This window comes from Balaenoptera acutorostrata, chromosome 15, assembly GCF_949987535.1.
Source record: "Balaenoptera acutorostrata chromosome 15, mBalAcu1.1, whole genome shotgun sequence".
NCBI classification, from domain to species: domain Eukaryota; kingdom Metazoa; phylum Chordata; class Mammalia; order Artiodactyla; family Balaenopteridae; genus Balaenoptera; species Balaenoptera acutorostrata.
The window spans coordinates 2,105,567-2,125,393 of NC_080078.1; the positions used below are offsets into that span (position 1 = coordinate 2,105,567).

The 19,827-nt window shown below is 58.5% G+C and overlaps 1 protein-coding gene across 6 annotated transcripts in view; it reads right to left on the reverse strand.

Moving 5' to 3' along the window:
- Positions 1–19,827, reverse strand: part of CARD11 (caspase recruitment domain family member 11) — a 107,923-nt gene that overhangs the window by 9,426 nt on the left and 78,670 nt on the right. For 5 of the 6 annotated variants that reach the window (XR_009005539.1, XM_057530156.1, XM_057530152.1 and 2 more), the window contains 14 exons: positions 18,498–18,823; positions 15,478–15,657; positions 14,377–14,529; positions 13,779–13,904; positions 13,024–13,221; positions 11,004–11,180; positions 10,003–10,054; positions 8,328–8,410; positions 7,205–7,305; positions 6,138–6,190; positions 3,904–4,036; positions 3,158–3,359; positions 2,617–2,743; positions 41–281 (listed from right to left, as the gene is read on the reverse strand). Coding sequence is in view for 5 of the 6 variants with exons in the window: in XM_057530156.1 (XP_057386139.1) it covers positions 41–281; positions 2,617–2,743; positions 3,158–3,359; positions 3,904–4,036; positions 6,138–6,190; positions 7,205–7,305; positions 8,328–8,410; positions 10,003–10,054; positions 11,004–11,180; positions 13,024–13,221; positions 13,779–13,904; positions 14,377–14,529; positions 15,478–15,657; positions 18,498–18,823 (2,152 nt within the window). In the remaining variant the exon portion in view is untranslated. The remainder of the gene's footprint in view (positions 1–40; positions 282–2,616; positions 2,744–3,157; positions 3,360–3,903; positions 4,037–6,137; positions 6,191–7,204; positions 7,306–8,327; positions 8,411–10,002; positions 10,055–11,003; positions 11,181–13,023; positions 13,222–13,778; positions 13,905–14,376; positions 14,530–15,477; positions 15,658–18,497; positions 18,824–19,827) is intronic. The other variant, XM_057530154.1, reaches the window with a different exon arrangement.

Consider the following 19,827-nt stretch of genomic DNA (forward strand, 5'->3'; position numbering starts at 1 on the left):
TGAGCCCCTCTGCTGAGCTGCACGGCCCCCTCGGCCTCACCGGCTGTAGCTGGGGATGGTGCCCATGTCCAGGTCGTGGTCCGTGAAGGGGTCGACCCGCGCACACAGCCACTCGTGCTTGTCCTGGTACATGGTGTCGCGGACGTGCACGACGTCATCGCACTTCAGGGACATGGAGCAGGCGTCCAGCTGGCTGGAGATGTTCAGGTTGAGCCGGATGTAGAAGGAGTCCCCCGACGTGATCAGGCCCTCCTCCATGTCCTTCAGCAGCTTCCGGTACCCTGTGGAAGGAGAAGACGCAAAAGCCATCGGTGAAGGGCCTCCCACTGCTGGGCTCCCCACGGATGACACCCCCGTGATGCGGTCCTCCCATCACGGGGGCGTGGTTAGGGAAACGTCTGTCCTCCCCGATGAGTGAGCTGCTGAGTTACTGATGGCTTTCTCTCTTTGTCTTGGCTGCCAAGAAGCTCAGAGAGAAATTTTGTGCCAAGTTGCAGCAAATCTAGGACCTCTGCTGCGATCTCCATGTCCCTCCCTACCGATACACAGTGCTTGTGTTTTATCGTTTTTTTCTTTAATTGATAGGTAACTTACATGCAGTAAACCCCATCATCCTTAAGCATTCCACACGATGGATTTTCACAAACGTCTAGACCTGGGTAACCACCACTCAGAACCTTCCCTCATGCCCATGTCAGAACCCTGCAGTGGTAACCTCTATGCTGACCGCCAGCAGCACAAGTGAGCTCTGCCTTGCTTCATATAAGTGGAAGCAGACGGTACGTGCTCTCCGGCCAGAATGTGCCTGGCATTCACTGCACAACGTCACGCCTGTGAGATTCAACTGCAATGCTGCAACGTAGCATCGTGTGTTCTTTTTTTTTTTGATGTGGACCGTTTTCAAAGTCCCCATTGAATATTGCCTCTGTTTCATGTTTCGGCTCCTTGGCCACGAGGCATGTGGGATCCCAGCTCCCCAACCAGGGATCGAACCCACACCCTGCCACACTGGAAGGAGAAGTCCCAACCACTGGAAAGTCCCGTGTGTTCTTTTTCATTGCTGTAGAGTATTCCACACGGTGCTGATTTATCCTTTCCCTGGTGTGCACATTTATCCCATTTCCAGTTTTCGGCTACTATGGATATCTCTGCTATGAACACTCTTATACCTTTGTGGACGTATGTACTCATTTCTCTTGGATGTATTCACAGAAGTGGAATTACTAGGTCACTGATCGTGTATACATTTAGCTTTAGTAGATACTGCCAAATGGTTTTCCAAAGTGGTAGGACCACGGCACACGTTTTAACCTTAGTTAACACCATTGCCCTTTAGTGTAAAACTTTATGACTCCTTTTGGAAGGAAGCAGGGCATAAAACTATGAATACAATAAATGCAGTAACTTTCAGCAAACGTCCAAGACATAAATCCATAATATAAATCCTGAAATCAGCCCCACATGCAGACAGGCATAATATAGTGGAAGCTAAAGCAATCCTAATCGCCAGGCCCAGAAACAGTTCCTCAAATGCTACGTCTCACAGGCCACACCTCACACGCCAGGGAGACTTGAGCCAGCAGGCCTGTCTGATCACCTTTCATGGAGAGACGGGGATTCCTGGTTGGGCCCTTCCCACCCACCTGGGCGGAGTTAACACCAATCACCATCTTAGCGCTCCACCAGCGGGGAGGAAAGGCCCTACAAACGGGATCCTGCCAGAGGGAACCCTTCTTCCACTGAATTCCAGACGCAGGGCTGCTGCTACACAAAGCCAGGGGGCGCTGCTCATACTGGGCTCTACGGCACTGGGGCTGGAGGGCAGGGCAGCGCCCGGAGACTTTGGGATGCCAGCCTGGCAAAGGGGAGGAGCCCGCCTGCAGGAGGAGAAGGCTGGGCCCTGTGTTTGGGGACAGAGCATCATTATCTTCCGCACTGACCGGGCACTGCCGGGAAGGGGCACGGGCAAGCAGGCGGCAGTGGGGAACGGCTGGAGAGAGAGTGGCTATTTATGCTCTGCTGAAACATTCATGAGCCCCTGGTGGTTAAAAATAAGATCCAGCTGCAGAGATAATCACGCAGGAAGAAACCCAGAGGTGAGAAGGAGAACTCAGAGTTTGGGAGAAGACAGACGCTGCCGAGGAGTCTGGGCCGAGAAAGAGAAGACACCGTGAGAAAGCTGCCGGGGGGCCGGATGAGAAGGGGGCGAGCCCCGGCTGTCCCGCAGCAGACGGCCTGGCCGCGGTGTGGCTCAGTGGGCCCGCGGGTGCCAGAGCGGCCACCCCAGAGTCACTGCCTACGTCAGGGCCGGGAAGCCCGAGAGAGAAGACAAACCTCAGCCTTGCAGAGCGAGGGGGGAGCTGGCCAGGCAGGGACGCGGCCATTGGCCAGCAGTCCGCTTGTGGCTGGACGTGCCGTCTCCACCGTGAGTGGGGCAGAGGCCCGAGGCATGCCGGGGCAGGTGTGTGCCCACGTGTGTCCCCGCGTCTGCCCTCGCGTCTGCCCTTCCCGCCCCACACCTGCCCCCTCAGTCCTCCTGGCGGGGCCGGGACTGCCCTCCTCCTGCTGAGCAGCTGAGCGAGGGGAGGGACCCCCCGCCCCGTCTGGGGTCTTCACCTTCCTGGTTGACCTTGTAGTGCAGCGTGACGGGACCACTGCACCTCTGGATGGTCCAGTGCGCCTCCTCCTTCGTGCACGTCTCCAAGGGAACGCTCTGCTTCTCGCCTTTGATGCAGCCTTCTAGCTAGAAATCAAAGACACATTGTCCTGCTTGGGCTCCGCGACGAGCCGAGCGGAGCCGCAGGGGTGAGACTGCCCCGCCGGGAATAAAAGCGCCTCTCCCCAACAAAGACCAGCTCAGCGCCGCTGCGGGAAGAAAGCATCGCACCGAAATGGGGCTCACGTGCCTCCCGTCCGCCGCCCGGAGCACGTGTGCGCGCGCACAGGCTCTAGAACCACGAGCAAAGAGTCGTGGCGAGAAGGGCGCGGGGAGGGGCTTCCAGAGAGGAGCTGACTGACGGGCCCGCCCCCCGCAGCCCCTCCTCCCGGCCGGGAATCCGCAGCTTAACGCGGGCGTCGGCGTGGGGGTCCCTGCGAGGTCAGCCGCAGACGCGCGAAGGAATCAGAGCTGCCGCCTCCCCCGGCCCCAGCCCCTCACCAGCAGCAGCTGGAGGCCCTCGCGGAGGCCGGCCTTCTCGGCCAGGGAGCCCGGCTTGACCGAGTGGACGAAGCTCCCGCTCGCGTTGCCCCCGAGCAGCGTGAGCTGGGACGTGAGGCTGTCGCCGCTCAGCGTGGTGTGCTGCACCGAGGGCCCGGGGCCCCGCACGTGCCCCACGGACGTGACAGACGGCCGGAAGGGTCTGGGTCGGGAGATAAGGCGGGGTTAGGCAGCTGTCGTTCGGACTCCCGGCCGGGACGCCCGGAGGGCGGGGCCCGGGCTGCGGCGTCCCCGCGAGTCACAGCAGCAGGCACCTTAGGAGAGAGCTGGCGACCGGCTCCTGCGGTCACAGACCAGAAGCAGGGGCCCCGGGAGACACTGCCACCGTGGGACTGAGGTCACACGCGCCCCGGCTGCTTGCATCGGGTGCAAGGGCTGCCGGCCCCTCCTCGCACACCGGGAAGGCCGCTTCGGGGAGTCACCGGCGGGGCCCGGGGCCGGTCCGACATCAGAGTCCCGTTCCTCGCCTCTACCAGGCTGTGTGGCCCCGGGCAAGCCCCTTCCTACATGGGCCTGACTGGGGGTCGGGGTAGTGATTTCTGACTTTGGGACACTACGATTCCCAGACTCTGATTCTAGAACACGGGTGATGTGGACGATCCCCTTTGCAGGGGATCGAGGAGTGAGCAGCCTTCCCCTCATCCCTGCCCCCCACCCCAGCCTCCCCTTTCCCGTGACCTCGGTACCTTTCTAGAGAGAACTTCCTAAACATGAGGTTGACCTGCTCCAGGTCATAGGCGTCCAGGCCCTCAGACTGGTGGGAGGAGGAGGAGGAGTGGATGGAGGGGGGTCCAAAGGAGTACCGCTCGTGACTGTCATCTGCAAAGGAGCAACGGACCCTTCAGGCCCCCGAGTGGTCGATGGAGGAGGGAGGGCGGCCCATGGACTTCCTGAGATGGCCGAGGGGGGTCAGGGCGGGCCCTCCAGCCCCTGCTCCTCTCTCTCTCTGCCTCCTGGGAAATCCTCCCTCCCCGGATGAGGGAGCAGCCTCAGTCAGCTGGGTCCCGGAGACCCTGGGGGGCATAGGGTCCAGTCCTGACATCCTCTCCATCAGAGTCATTCCCCCGCCTCCAGGGGGGAATCTGGAAAGGGGTCGCCATTAGCAGGCACTTGTTCTGCTTTGGAATCGGGGTCCAAATTTTCATTTGGGGACCTCAGGTCTAACCACCATCTACCGGCCTCTATGGGTGTGGGGCGGGGCTGCAGGAGCAGTGTCTGGATTGAGTAAGGAAGCCCCCTCTCCTCCCAGCTCAGCGGAACCCCGAGCCCCCCAGGGAAAGACGCCCACCCCGCACAGCTCAGGCCGCTGGGATGGGAGATCTGCAAGCCCTGCTCTGGGCTGATAACAAAGGCTTCTCTGCGGAGAGAATTTGTCCCGACGCTGAAAAACGCTTTGGACAGCTGCCCAGAATTCTCTTCCCAGCTCTCCCCTTTCCAAACTCCTTGAGTTCTCCCCATTACCCAGCCTCGATTAGGTGCCGACCTCTCTTTAACACTTGAAAGCTTCTGATGGTCCCCAATTAAGGAGAGCCACTAATCTTTCATTTTATCTGCTGGCAGCCTGAGCTGGCGGGGGGTGGAGGCAGGCTGGCGGGGGCCCTGGAACTGAGGGGGCTGGCAGGCCACACCCGGAGGATTCTGAGCCTGTCTCCATGCTGCCAGCTCCACGGGGCCCGAGGACGCTGCCACCATCCCAAGGCGCCGAGCCATCTCCCGAGAAGCCGGAACCCTTCCTGTTCTCTCTCCCGTCCATCCAGTCAGAAGCTCAGGTCTGGGGACTTCCCTGGTGGACCAGTGGGTAAGACCCTACTCTCCCAATGCAGGGGGCCCAGGTTTGATCCCTGGTCTGGGAACTACATCCCACATGCTGCAACTAAGAGTCTGCGCGCCGCAACTAAAAGATCCCACATGCCGCAACTAAGACCCAGGGCGGCCAAAATAAATAAATGATAAAATAAATATTAAAAAAAAAAAAAAGCATCAGCTCAGGTCTGCAAATCTGCATTGGTCTCCCCACTGGTTCTCAACTATGCCACCACAGTCTCCGCCACAGCAAGAACAAAGGGACACAGCTTTCTGTGTCCCATGCAGCTGTAACAGGGCCTGGTGAGGTGCAGGAACTCAACGTGTGCTGGGCCTCGCGGCTGTGAGGGGCGGTGGCTGGCGGGCGCTGCGTGCATGCTTACTCCCGGGAGACGGAGCCTTCGTTTCCGGCTCTGCGTGGCAACATGCTGGGCCAAGGGAATATCCCCTCCATCACACCAGCTCTGCCCGTGGGGTGGGTTCAGGGCGACCACACCCCCTCCAGTCTCCCCAGTGCCTGCCTGCCCCACACCTACAATTTCAGGGGATGAAAACCAGCCTTAACTGCCGCCCCATCTCCATCCCAGGGCCCTGGCCCCAGGCCTGCCACTCGTCTCGCTGAGGTTGGTTAACAGCTTAATTAACACCTGGCTTCTCAAGAGATCTCCCTGTTTCCGGTCCCTCCTCCACCACACTCCTCCTTAGTCTCCCTAAGACTCTGTTTCTTCATCTGAAAAACGAGGACAACTATGGCATCTCTGAAAACAGCTGCTGAGAGTCACTGGAACTGAATCACAGTGCTTGGCTACAATCACGAGAGCTATGCTTTCTTAAAAACCCGGACCTAACTCTGCTTCTACACCCAGCGTCGGGATGGTTCCTGCTGTCTGCACACCTTGGGCCGGATTCCTCAGGCGCTTCCCGGCCCAAGCCGCTCAGCGGGCGGAGGCCTGGCTTCCTTGTGCACAGACAGCCCTCTCGGAATCCACTCTGCACGCGTTTCCTGAGGACCTACTGTGCGCAAGGCTTCGCCCCAGGCAGGCCCTGCTGGAGGATCAGGACGCGGCTGATGTGGCCGCCACACCTGTGGCGTCTCTCATATCTGCTGGGAACCTACCGTCAAGGTCTAAGGCATCGAAGCCACCGCTGTCATTGTCTTCTTCAACTGTGCTGCAAGACATAAGGGGGGGACAGGGGAGCTCTCCTGTGTGTGCAGGTGGGCAAGGGAGAGCGAAGCTTCCGGAATGTTCCGGCTGTCCGAGAGGCTTTGGTTCTGAGCGGGCAGGATGGGCGGGGGAGGAAGGTCAGCAGGTGGGTGGAGGGCTGTGGGCCATGGGAGGGCTGCACGAGGCTGGGTGCTTTGCTGGGAGGGCAGGGCGGCCCCGGAGCCTGCAGAGGCCACATGAGCTGGTGTGAGGACGGACACGAAGACCTGGTGAGCAGAGTCCCCGACAGCCCCACCTGCTCCTTCCCACTCATTCCTCTCCCCGGACGCAGAGCGCTTAATAGCGTTTATACTCAGACGGGCTGCACCGTGTGACGGGCCCAAAGAGCTGAGCCTCCCTCGGACAGGACTGGACGGGGGTGAGATGTGTGTTCCAAGAGTTCTAAGCTGTCCCTGTGTGGTTCCTGCGACGCAGTAATGAGGCCCCAGCCAGGAGGCTGGCAGGACCCAAGATGGAGATCCAGCCCCGCCGGCCACTCCTTGGTCTGGCCCTTCTAGGAACCACCACCAACCTCTGACTCCGAACGTAAGATGAGAAATATCCGGCTGATTGGAAACATCTGGTTGCCCAGGCATATCTCTACTGTGGTTTCCACACTGGGGACACTGATGGTCTCCAAGCGGTGAGGAAAGGGGAGAGAGAGTAGGAATGAGGGGGACCTTCGCAGGGTCCCTCACTCTTTGGCAGAAAAAGCCAAGCTCTGGAACCATGGGATGGAGAGACCTGGTTTCTCGGTAGCAGGGGGCAAAGTGATGTTGGTTTCATCATTTGCTAGCTAGCTGGGCGGCCCTGGGAAAGCCATGTCCCTTCTCTGAGCCTCAGCCTCCTCATCTGTAAAATGGGCACCACCCTGCCTATACTTCAAGCTTCCCTTAAGGACTGCCGAGTTAGCTCAGGGTCGAGCGGCACAACAGGCACCAGGAAGATGTCCCACCTCCTCCTTCCACCTGTCACCCACCTCCGATGAGGTGCATCTTCCTTGTAGCGTCTGACGATGGAGTCGTTTCCCGGGGGCTCGGCCATGATTGACATGATGCTGGAACGGCTTCGATGGGGCTGCTTCAAACACACGCACAGATGTGTTACGGGGAGCTGGATATTTACACGCTGCGCCTCCGCGGGCATAAACGTTACATGCACACGGACTAAACTTAACTCAGATGCGTCCCCGCCTGCTACACAGGCAGTGTGGGCCCGCAGGCCGGTTCTCAGTGGCGACCTTGGCCGGAGAAGGTTCGTGCTCGGCCTGGGGCGGCGGAGCCACCAAGCCTGGCGCACGTCTGCTCGCCCCGGGAACAGGAAGCGGGGCGGCGGGCGGGAACCCGAGAGGCGGTCCTTGTTTGTGCCCAGCACAGGCTGAGTTCTGTCCCCAGAGCTGCCCAGCCTTGGGCACCTGCTCTGGACGAGAGGAAGACCTTTGGGGCTGGCGGATGCCCCCGCAGACAGCTCGGCTGCTGGAGGGTGGCCCTCTGAGACGAGGCCCGCTGGCTCCCGGCAAGGAGCCTGAAACGGGAGCCTGGGATTTCCCCTCCCAGAGCTGGGCTCAGACAGGAGTCATTCCTTATCACATCTCTCTCCTCCAGGGCCTGATGTTGGGAGCTGAGCTGACCAGCTTCCCAGGGCTTCCCCTCGGGGTTAGAATTTATAATCCCACGCCTCCTGCTGCCTGGCCGGGGAGAGTGACACCGCAGTGGCGGCGGCGACCCTGCCCGGCTCCGTGCAGCTGGGCTGGGGGGAGGCGCGTGGGTGCCGGGCAGGCCTTGCTCTGCGGCTCCGGCACCCGCCGGCTGCCCCCCTCCAGCGGCCGGAGTCGCCAGGGGCTGAGAAGCGGCAGCAGGGTCGTCAGCGGCCTGTGCAACTTGCCGCAGCCCCGCGGAGGCCTGTCTCTTCCGCCCACCGAGTGTTAAATTGGGAAAGGAGGCGGCAAGAAGGTGTAAATACATCGTGAGGCCAGGAGACGTCGAGCAGGGCCTGGGCTGCAGCCCCGGGAGAGGAAAGCGGGCGGGCGAGGCCGGGGTGGGGGGCCTGGCCCAAGCTCCGAGCCGGAATGGGGAGTGGCGCTGAGGGCCCTCCCTGCTCACCATCTTGGAGAAGGAGGTGGTGACGGGTAGCGACCTGGAGGAGCTGGGGCTGGCGTCCATGACATCTTCTTCGTGTCCCCTCCCTGTCCTCAGCGAACCGGGCAGAAGGCGCAGACGGAAGGGCCGGGGGAGAATGGGGAGGGAAGGGTCAGTGAGAGCCCCTGAGGCACTGCGCCCCTGGGGGCCGTCCTGTCCGGGGGGGGGCGGCCTCCTCTCCCCTCTGCTTGAGGAAGAGCCGGGTCTTTTCACCACCACGTCCCTCCCCCCACCCAGGCCCAGGGCGGCCTCATCAAGGCTGGATGATGCCCTGTCCTGAGGACCGAGGTGGGCATCCCGGCTGGCACTCCGTGTACAACAGCGGGAAGGGGGCCGGAACGTCCCCACTCAACAGGCCGACTGGGGACCGGGGCCGATGGGCTGGGTGTGCTGCCTCCCGTGGCCCCTGTGCTCCTTCGAGGCTGCCTGGGGGCTTCTGCACACTCCTTTCGGCCCCCGTCTTGCAGCAGGGGAGCAGTCAGCTTCCCCATCCACAGCCCCACGCGCTGGTGCGTGTGCGTGCGTGTGCGTGTACGTGCACAGCCAGCCGCACACGTGCACCCCGGTCCGTGGCGCCCTCGAGGGGACGAACCACAGTTCCCTCCCTGGCCCAGCGCCCCACGTCAGGCAGCCGGCAAGGCCCCATCTCCGCTGCACCCCTTTCCCTCTCCTCGGCACAAACGCCCTCTCCACTTCTGCAGGCCCCAGGCCCTTTACACCTCCCTTCTGTACAAGGTCCCTAAAACACCTGGTCTAGCCACCAGGGAAGTGGCTCGGCCCCCACCCTAGGGCTCCCCTTCCCCCAGTGTCCCCACCAGGCGCAGCCCAGATCTGGACCCCTGGCTGCCCTGCTCTCCTTGGAGGAATGAAGTCCATGAATTCGGGCCTGGCCGTCAACCTCTGCGGGCTCGTTCCCGGCGCCGTCCTGCTGTGACCCCAGGAGGCAGCACAGCTTTCTGTATCACACGCTTTCCAGGCTGCACGTCCGTGTCTCTGCTTCCTGCTCCATCCCGGGGGGCCCTTCCGGAGGCCGTGCCCAGCGGCCTCAATTCTCCCTTTTCTAGGCCCCGTCTACACGTGCCCTTCTTGACAGATCCTTCTCCAGCCTTCTTCCAACCGCTCTCTTGGGTGTCCAGATCCACATTCCACCTCCTCACCAATGGCCCTGCCCGAGTACATGGGCTCTGGAAGCATCTATGTGCACCTGCCAGCACCTGGCACACAGTAGGTGCCCGGTTCACCCAGGCAAACCCTCGCTAGCCAGCTGTCGCTCCAGAGCGGCGCTGAGGATGAGTGAGAGGAATTCTGAGGACAGTGTTCCTCGGAGAACCCGGGGCTTAGGGGTGAACTGGTCTCCCACGCCGGGGACTGCCTGGCCGGAAGTCTGGGAGGGAGGCCAAGTATCGGGGCTCCGGACGGACCCACGGGGAGAGGACCTCAGATGTGACGTTTCCGTGGTCAGGGCTCCCGCCCTCTCCGATGACACCGAACCGTAATCACCATCTGGACACCCTGCCGCCCCAGGGCCCCCGAGACCCCTCCCGGGTTAACCTTGCAGGATCGATGCCTACGATGGGAGAAACAGATGGACCGAGAGTCAGAGTGACAGACAGGAGACGGATCCGGGCGTCTCACTAACCTTGAAAATCTGATGTTCGCTTCAGGCTGATGGGGGATTTGGCTCTCTGCAGCTGAAAGGGAGGCGAGGGGAAGAAAGGAGACAGAGGACACGAATCAAACAAGGCCTGAGACACACGTCACCGGCGCTAAGGAAAGAAAGAAACTGAGGCGAGCCCACGCCGCCCTTGTCACGTGGCTGCAGGAACCACGGAGCGCGCGGGATGCCCGTCTCCACGGCCGCGGCTCCCCTGGCCCAGCGCAGGCAGCTGCTGGTACAGACACGCTCGCCCCACGGGGGGCGGAGCCACGTGGCTCGGATGGTACAAGGGCCGAGAGCGGAGGTGGGGTGGTACTGTGAAGCTGAGCAGAACTGGCTACACGGCACGGGGGAATTTTCAGGAAAGGATGAGGCTTCCGGGCAGCGGCCCCGGCCACCCCTGGCATTAGGTGCTGGCGGTTCCAGGCTGGCCTCTGAGGTGCTGCCCTAGGCTTTCCTGCTCCCTGTGTGCGAGGGCGGGGACAGCAGAGGCACTGCCAGGCCGCGCGTGTGAGACCGTCTCATTCACTCACTCACTCACATTCATTCATTCCTCGGCTGATGGAGTGCACTAGAGACAGAGCAAAGCAGATAGGATAAGTGCTGTAACTCCAGCTCCATCGCAAGCCACTGACGTCAGTAAACACGCGATAGGCACTCAGTACCTATTCGTTGAATAAACAAATGAATTTCGAGATAACGCTTATGTCATTCTCTCTCCTCTCTCTTAACTTGTACTACATCCGTAAGAGATGAAAGAATTAGCCAAAACAAACAAGCAAAAAGCACAAGCTGGCACGGCTTCCGTTCAGAGGGCTGACGGCGGTCAAGTCGCATCAGGGGTCTGAGACCCGCCCCAGGACCACGTGCGGCCCTGCTGCCTCCTCGCCCACCTGCAGGGGGCCCCCCGCTCCCCGGTCCCCGCCCCCGCCCCAGGATGGCCCGACAAGGGCCCTGGCGCCTCCCCGGCTGTGTGCAAGCACCTGGATGCCCTTCAGGTTCATCCTGCGCTTGGGCGGGTGGTAGGGCAGGAAGTAGCGGCTGTCCTCCGGCGAATCCTCTGAGGTTGAAGAATCGTCAGCCTCCTGACCGTTGGTCCTGGGGCTGGTGTCCCCGAAGTTCTGAGAGATGATGGTCACTGGTAGGTTCCTGGGCAAACTCTGGAGACAAGGAGAGGCCGTGTCCGTGACGGAGCGCGGAGGAGCCGCTGCCACGCGCAGAAACAAGCTCTGGTGGCGTCATCACTCCCTCGGGCACCCAAGCCTGAAGCTCAGGATGGCCTCCTCCTCTTTCCTGAGCCCCGCGTCCACTTCGATGCCAAGACCTATCATTCTAGCTCCACTCTCCTCCTCTCAAGACCCCCGCCCTCATCTCCCTCCCGCCGGGGCCCTGGCGCAGACCCTCGTACTGTGTTCTTTACAGTAGTAGACGGACTGCCTCCCAGATGGTCTTGGCCCCTTATCTGATACACCACCATCAGATCCACGATTTCTAGCCCTATGCCTAAGCTACAGATAGAAGAAATGGTGCTGAATGACTGGATAATGATAAACACAGTGCCAGGTACTGTCCTAAGTGATTTATAGCCATTATCTGAAGCTGAGGTGCACGAGTACTCAGTAACTTCTGGTTGATCCCCTCAAAGCCACGTAACACCCTCATGCTACGTTGCCTCCAAACCCAAAGCTTTTGGCCTTACTTCCCTGCACAAAATCCTTCACGTCCAAGAATAACTCACGACCAAGCTCCTTAGCCGACAGGCCCACTCTGCTCCCTCCTGCAACGCGCTCCAGCCCACCTCCTGCCGGCCCCGCCTCCCACTCCATGGATGACGGACCTGCCAACCGCGGCCTGCCGACGGCATGCCATGGGTGTCACACCTCCAGGCCTTTGCTCGTGGTGTCCCCGTGGGCTGGAATACAGCCCCATCTTTCCTCACCTAGCCAGGCGCCGTCACAGCTTTCGTTCATAAATTCAGCAGATGTTCCCCGAGGGTCCACCCTGAGCCTGGCACGATGCTACGTGTTGGACAAACAGAGGGGCCTACACGGAGCTTCTGCGTAATTACAAACTGTGGGACACGCTCAAAAGTTGAGGGCATGACACAGAGGCTCCTGGTTTCCATTAGGAACCAGTGAAGGCCTAGCTGAGGAAGTTGACACTTTAGCCAACCCCAGAAGGGGGGTCAGAACTTGGCCAGGTGAAGTCCGGGGACAGCACTCCAAATGGAGGTCCCGAGGCTGGCTTCTCCTGCAGGGAGTCTTTCCCGGAACCCTGACAGAACGGAGGCCTCCTCCCTTGGGCGCCTACAGCACCCCTTCGACGCGTAATTTACAACATTTGCGTTGGAATGTCACACTCCTGGATCTGCGTCCAGCACTAGATCTGAGTCCTCTGGGCAAGGGGCTGGGAGGGTGGGTCTTATCCTGGTTTCCCCAGGTCACTGACTAGCGATGCCCTCGGGCAAGTTACTCAGCTGCTTGCGTCTGGATTCTACCCTTGGCAAAGGAAGACAGCGATCTTACTGTCCTGGCGGGCAGTCCCGTGGCACAGAAGGCACTTAGCACAGTACCTGCAGACAACGGCACCCAAGCCCACAGCTACGAGAGTGATAATACCATCTGCCTTCACCATGGCATCGTTCACTTTGGAGCGCCTGGGGCCCTGCTGTGACACGTGCTTGAACTTCATATCGAGATAAATGACGGTTTCCTTACAGGCCCTACTGACTTTAATGGGAGCGGGGCATCTTACACCCGATGACCGTCCAGAGGGGTTAAGGAAACCCAGCGGCAGGCTCACGGCCGCGGAAGCGACTTGCCCGAGATCACCCGGCCAGCAAGCGGCCAGGCCAGGGTTTTGTCCCGCCTCTCCTAGCTTCAAAATGAGCGGCTTCTACTCATCATGACCCAGACACACGACGGTTCAGGGGCACGGCTGTCCTGGGCGTGGGAGGGAAGGGTGTGCTTCCTCGCGGGGGCCCACGCGCCCGGCCAGCCCCACCTGCTCGAGGCTGCCACTGTCCTTGGAGAGGCGCCGGAGCTTGCTCTCCAGGTTCACGATGCAGGCTTCCCGCCGGACCATCTCGATCCTCATCTCGTCGTTCCTCTCCTCCAGCTCGCGGATCTGTTTCCTGTACTTGTCCTTTTCGATTAAGCACTGGGAGTACTGGGTCTGCGCCTCGTCCCGGGAATGGAAGGCCTGCCCGGGAGGAGGCGGAGGAGGAGGCCGCTTGGCTCTTTGCCCCGACACTCCCAAGTCAGACCCAGACGCCCGCCCCCCAGCCCCCGGGTCAGCCACACGGCCTCCGGCCCTTTTCTGGACCCTGACCCTTGGGCGTTTCAGCCGATACCATCCTTAGCAACACGCCACAGCCCCCGTCTGTGCAGCCCCGGCTGTGTCTCTTGGAGCCCACCCTCCGCCCTAGCGAGTGGCGCTACTATTATTATCATTATTCCCATTTCGCAGACGAGGCTTCCAGGGAGTGGCAGCTTGCCCGCAGCCACGCGTCTGAAGGGTGACAGGGTCTGGACCTGGCCCTCTCACTCTACAGCCCAGGCCACTGGGGTCCAGCTCAGGCCCCCAGGCTAGTCAAATGAACTGGGATAGAACTCATTCTGGGGACGGAAGCAGGAATGATGGATTCACGCGTGATTCCGGCGGAGTTAAGGACACTGCCCTGGACACAACATCCTGCTGGACCCCACGGCTCGGAGCCCACGGGCCTGCGGCGCAGCGGCCCCGGGGCAGGCCCGTACCTGGTCCCGCTCCCGCTCCACCTCCTCCAGCTGCAGCATGACGGTGTTCATGCGGTGCTTGTACATCTCGCAGTCCTTCCCCAGCGTCGAGCACTTCAGCTCCAGGTCCTCCCTCTCCTCCAGGTACTGCGAGCACAGGGAGAAATCAACACACGCGTCAGGCTGTCAGCACATCGGGGCCGAGAGCCATTTTCCAGCTGCGTCTTCCCAGAGCCGGCCGGCCCCTCCCCACAGGGCCTGGCCTTCTGAGAGTCAGCTCTCTGACCAGAAGGGACCGAGGTAAAAGGCCAGTCCATCAACAGGGATATGCTGTGGACCTACTATGTGCCAGGGAATGAGCAGGAGACAGGGCAGATGCCACGTGTGCCCTCCTGTGGCCTTCAGCCAGGGGGCAAGACAGGTGCCGTGCTGATGCTTAGTAATTCACAAGTAACTGCAGGTGCTGACGCACCGGGAATTTACACCAGGGGTCAGACCTGGTCCCTGGAAGAGAGCGTGGGCTCTGCAGGTTCCACTAACACACATCAATGTACAGGGGCTCCCGGCCCGAGGATGCCAGCTGGGTGGGTGCTGCCCCAACCGCCCATGGGGGTCCCACCTTGTCCCTCAGCTCCTCCGCCTGGCGGACCTCCTCCTGCAGGTTGTAGATCTTGTTGACGAGCTCCTGTCGGTCCTCCAGGGCCTCCTTGCGGTCATGCTCTAGGATGTCCAGGATGGCCTTGTCCGAGTCTGGCAGGCTGCGCTTCCCGGCCTGGGCGGGTGGCGGGTGCGGAAGGGGGGAACGTTTAACGGTGCTGGGGGCAGGGGAAGGGCAGGGAGCATGGGGCCCGGGAAGGCGGCAGACAAGAGCGCCAGTGACACACTGAGCAAGCAGACGGTTTTGTGCCAGGGAAGCAGAGAGAGGCAAGAGTCGCTGTCTCTTGGGGTCCTTAAGCAGCTTATTATTTATGAATTTTATCACCTGGAAAGAAGCATAAAACCCACTTCTGCTCAGAAATATCCCGATGCCTATTGTTCTGCCCCAGCTCTTATCAGAGCTCAGAGGAACAGTTGCTGCTTTTCCACACACTTCACAGGTGACGACAAAAAGAGGGCCGATCTTCTTCCGGATGCCTCCCCTGAAATATCAATTAATCTCTCCGACTAAACCGGGACTCGTCCTCTGCTCTGAACCTGAGCCTTCCACGCCAGGCAGCCAATCCTGGGGGCCTGGGGGAATCATTCTGCGGGAAGGGGCGGGTGCCTTTTTTCTTTCCCTGCAGATGTATTTTGGGATATTACTCCTCTGTACCCACAGATGATTCTGTGATGGCAAAGGTGGGGAGGCTCTTGAAGATTTAACAAATCACACAGAGCTGAGAGTTGAGTTTCTTGGAATCTTTAAGGCAAGAAGATTTCTCGGATGTACTTTTCTCACAGCACCCAGGGCAGTGATTTTGTGTGAGTGGTGATTTTCACGGAGTGATTCAGCCAAGGGAACACCGTCACAAGTTTTATCTCACATAATGTCGTGTCTCTGAGAAGTGGGTGGTGTGGTCACCCCCGCTGACAGCGGAGGGACTAAGGTGCCCAAGGACGACATGAATTCTCTGTGGTCCTGCGGTCAGCAGGTGGCGGCTTCGGGACTCGCGGCCAGGCAGGCACGTCCGTCCCCGGCCCCCGTCCTCCCTCCCGCCCACCGTGCCGCGCGGGCCCTCACCTGGATGATGGACTGCAGCTCCTGAATCTTGGTCTTCAGCATCTCATTCTCCCGCTCCAGCTCCAGAACTTGCTCCCTCTTGGGCCGGTTCTCGATGTCGTTCTTTAGTTTCAGCGACTGGTTCCTCTCCAGCTTGCATTCCTCCTCCATCTTATTCAATCGATGCTTGAGCTGGTCGATCTGAAACACCCACAGGGTGCCGAGGGCAGAACGCAGTTGGCAGGAAACGTTCAGAAAAGGCAGTGCCTCCCAGATGCTACTGGACTTCCAGCGTGACCCGTGCTCTGCCCCCCTCTCTCCTTCCTCCAGTTGGCGACAGAGAAGGCCTCAAAGAAACCTCTTCCAGTGAAACAAACCACCCCCCTCCTTGTTGAGGAAGAGGTCCTGATCCATTAATTTAGAATAGTTCTAAAGCAGTTATGCCCCCTGGAAGACTCCCTCTGGCAATTTTTGTGGGGTGGAACAGATTACAGACTAGGATAAAAGGTACCCAACCTGGTGTTTCCCTGAGGTATGTTATCCATTTTAAAGGTCTTTTAGGATGGGTTTCAAACTCTGAGCCTCAGAAGTCAAGATTCCCTGAAGAACCCTCGTGTTATCGAAGGGAGCAAAGAGATGGGGAGGGGGGAGATCCGGGCCCCACCCCGACTTCACACCCCAGAGTAGCTCTGCATGCACATGTTTTGGCCTCTTGTGTTTCACACAAGATTTTAGTTGAACAAATGGCACTGCTGCCATTGACAGGATCTCTGGCCTAAAGGACCTGCCCAGACTTAGTGTGTAAGAAAGAGTGGCTTCCTGGAAGAGAAGGCAGTTACTACCCCTGGAAATGGGACAACTTCCCCAGTTGTGCTGAGCTTCACCCAGGAGGCAGCTTCTTAAACCTCTGTGACTTAGCCTGTCTGCTTCCCCAAACTGATCAGCCTTGGTAAAACACCTAGAATAAGAAGATTGTTTTCAAGGTCTGCAAGGAAGAGGGCACCAAATGGGTGAGTGTCCTTTTTCAATTCTAGGCTTATGGGGGGAACATCTCAAGAAATCTGGCAGGTAGAGGGTGGTGGCTTTAGCAAGCAAGGGACCTCGGCTGGACGCCTGTGGTCTGAGGGAAGGAACAAAGAGGAATGCAGGGAAGCAGCCTGGGCCTGAGAAATGGCCTAGGACTCAGCTGGCCAGACGTTCTTTCAAGTTCTAGATATGGTTTCTCACTGTTACTATATGGCCAGAAAAACATAAAACAGGAGAAAGTTCTAGGAGAGAAAGTTTTAAAGCCCTGCCACAGGTTATTAACACCTCCAAATCTTAGATGAGACAGCACAGAAACCTTGCTTCCTGGTCACGCAAAAAAAAAAAAAAAATCCTCCTCAGAGTCTTGGAAGATGAACCCAAGTGACCTGTTCTGGGTCTAGATCCCCTGTCCCATCCAAGTGGACACAAAGTGGGTGCTTACTAGGTCAGCCATCTTGCCAAAGACATATTTCAGTATCTCAGCAATCCTAGGGTGTAGGTATTATTTTCATTTCCATGTAATTGGCATTTACAAATGAGGAAACTGAGGCCAAGAACTAACTAAGTGGCAAAGCCAGAAGTCAGATTTGAACTCAAATCCAAAGGATTTAAAAGCTTCTGCTCTTTGCCTGCTATGCCACTGACTCAATTCACCTGATTTCTAGTGGACTGTTTACTGATCTGTCTGGTTCAACTAAATTGTGAGTGACCTGAGCACAAATCAGGTTATTTACGCCTATGTCCCCCACAGTGCTTAGCACCATGCCTTACACATGGCAGGTGCTTAATAAATATTCCGAGAGTCTATTTTCCACTCAGCAGCCAGAGTGATCCTTCTAGATATACATCAGTTGTCACTCGCAGCTCTCAATCCCTCAGTGGCTTCCATCACTACTGGAATAAATTCCAAAGTTCTTACCAAGCCCCCAGGATCTGGACCCTGGCCATCTCCCGCTTGCTCATGCGGTTCCAGCCCCACTGGCTCTCCTGCTGTTTCTCAAGAACACCGAGCATGGCCCCTACCTAGGGCCTTTGCACTCGCTCTTTGCTCTTCCCCTGAGACTTGCATGGCTGGCTCCTCCCTTTGCTCAGATCTCTGCTCCTGTGTCTGCTTCTCAGGAACGCTTCCTGACCATCCTATTTAAAACAGCACCCCTCACGCACTATCCCTAAACTCTTTTCTCCCTCTTCTTAATAGCGCTTATTACTACCAGCTATTGATGCATTTTTTTCTAGTTAGAATGTGAGCTCCATGACAGCAGGACCTTGGTTCTGAGTTACGTAACCCTGGAAAAGAGCCTGGTGCAAGGCGGGGCACAATAAAAGGAATGAATGAGTTAAGCCAATTCCCTTCTCCATCTCCCTTTTGCAGGTAAACTCATTAATGACGTCTATCATTTGGCTACTGGATTGTTCGTTGATAAGTGACTATTCCACTGTGTCATGTTGAGCTTTGTGGGTACAGCTGTGAAGGGCAGAGTCCTGGCCTCAAAGATCTCATGAATCCACGGGCCAGGTTCTGTGCCCACCTCCTCGCTGATTTTCCCGAGGGCCATACAGCTGGGCAGGCCCCTGCATCCTCCATCTTGCCCCTCACCCAGCACGGGTGCAGGGCTCACGTGCTCGGCCCATGTGCGCATCTCTGGTTCATGCGCCTGGTGGGTCCTCGTTCCGGAGCAAGAGGGAAGCTCCACTGGGTCCAGGTGCGCAAGTCTGCACATGCGCACAATGGCCCAGAGGGCTCCTGCGCAGGACGTCAAGCTCACTGGGTCTGTGTGCACCTGTGCACACATGCGCAGTGGCTCTGGGCGCTAAACTGCGGCGCCAAGCCTCACTGGGTTGGCGTGCGCACGCGCACAGCAGATCTAGGCCCCCAGAACTCCTGCGTCCTCCTTCCTCCCTCACCTGGCCAAGTGTTAAACCCTGCCCTTGCCTGCCTGGTGGTCTCTGCCCCAGTGGCCTTCGCGTCCCCCTCTCTCACTTTGGCCCAGCAGCTCCCGCCACGTGCCCCTCACCTCGAGTTGCAGGTCTCGGCTCCGCATGACCGCCATGTTCTTCTCTTCGCTGAGCTGGGCGTAGCGCATGGCCAAGCTGTAGTTGTCGTCCTTCACCTTGACCAGCTCGTCGTTGTAGCTGTCCCGCTCCTCCTTCATCTTGTAGTACCGGTCCTGGAAGGTCAGCAGCTCCACCTGTGTCAGCGTCAGCTGCTTCTTCTCGTCCTCCAGCTGTCGCGACTTGGCCAGCAGCTCACACCGCTGCAGGTCTTTGGCCTTCATCTGCTGCTGCAGCTTGATGACCTCGTTCATCAGGAAGTGCGTGAGGCCCTCGTGGCCCTCCTCCACTGTGGAGAGGGGGCACCCAGTCAGGCCTGAGGACTGGGGAGGGGAAGAAGGGGGTTCCAGACGTGGGGCAGGTGTCATTCGTTCACTCATTCACTCAGCAACATTTTACTGAGCTCTTACTACCCATTAGGCACCGGGGATTCAGGGTGCGCAAGACAGCCTTGGTCCCGGTAGAGCTTATGTCTGGTAAGGGAGACAGACATTAAAAAAGCAAGTGATCACACACAAATATAACTACAGATTGAGAGGACTGCACAAAGTAAAGGCATAGGGGACTATGAGAGTGTGTAATGGGGTGGGGGGGACCAGATCCAGCTGAGTGGACAGAGGCATTAGAGAAGGCTCCTGATGGATGAGCTCAAGTATTGAGGAGAGAAAACACATTCTAGGAAGGTGGAACAACATTGCCAAGGTCCTATGGGAAGGGAAGAGGAACCTGGCACATTTCAGAAACTGAAGGAAGACCAAAGTGGCTGGAGCTTAGAGAGAGGGAGAGGCAGAAAGGTGAGGCTGGGAGTATCATCAGGGGCTGGACCATGTAGGGTCCTTGTGGGCTGCACTGGGGTCTTTAGATGGAAACAATGGAAAGCCACTGAAAGGTTTTAAGTAGTGGAGGGTAACATGAGAAGTAGAGAACTCATTGGATGAGAGCAGGAATGGATATAAAGAGCTGATAGGGTTGTATGGGTCTTGACTAGGATAGTGGTGTATATGGAGAAAAGACTGATTTGAGAATATTTAGGAAGGAAAATTAAGATGACGAGATGACCATGGGCTCTGGTTCATGGGATACTGGCAGGAGGGTAGGCAGGGCAAGGACAAGATCCAGAGGGTAGGGGGAGTTCCACCCCACCAACATTCATGGGGGATGTTCAGTAAACACCCACTTCTCTTGGCTCTTCATTCAGTTTGTTCCTCTGTCACCTACATTTCATCATCAGGCAGAAATAAGTGGTTGACGGTTTGTAAGTGCCACTGGGGCGCTGTCCTGATGTCACAGATC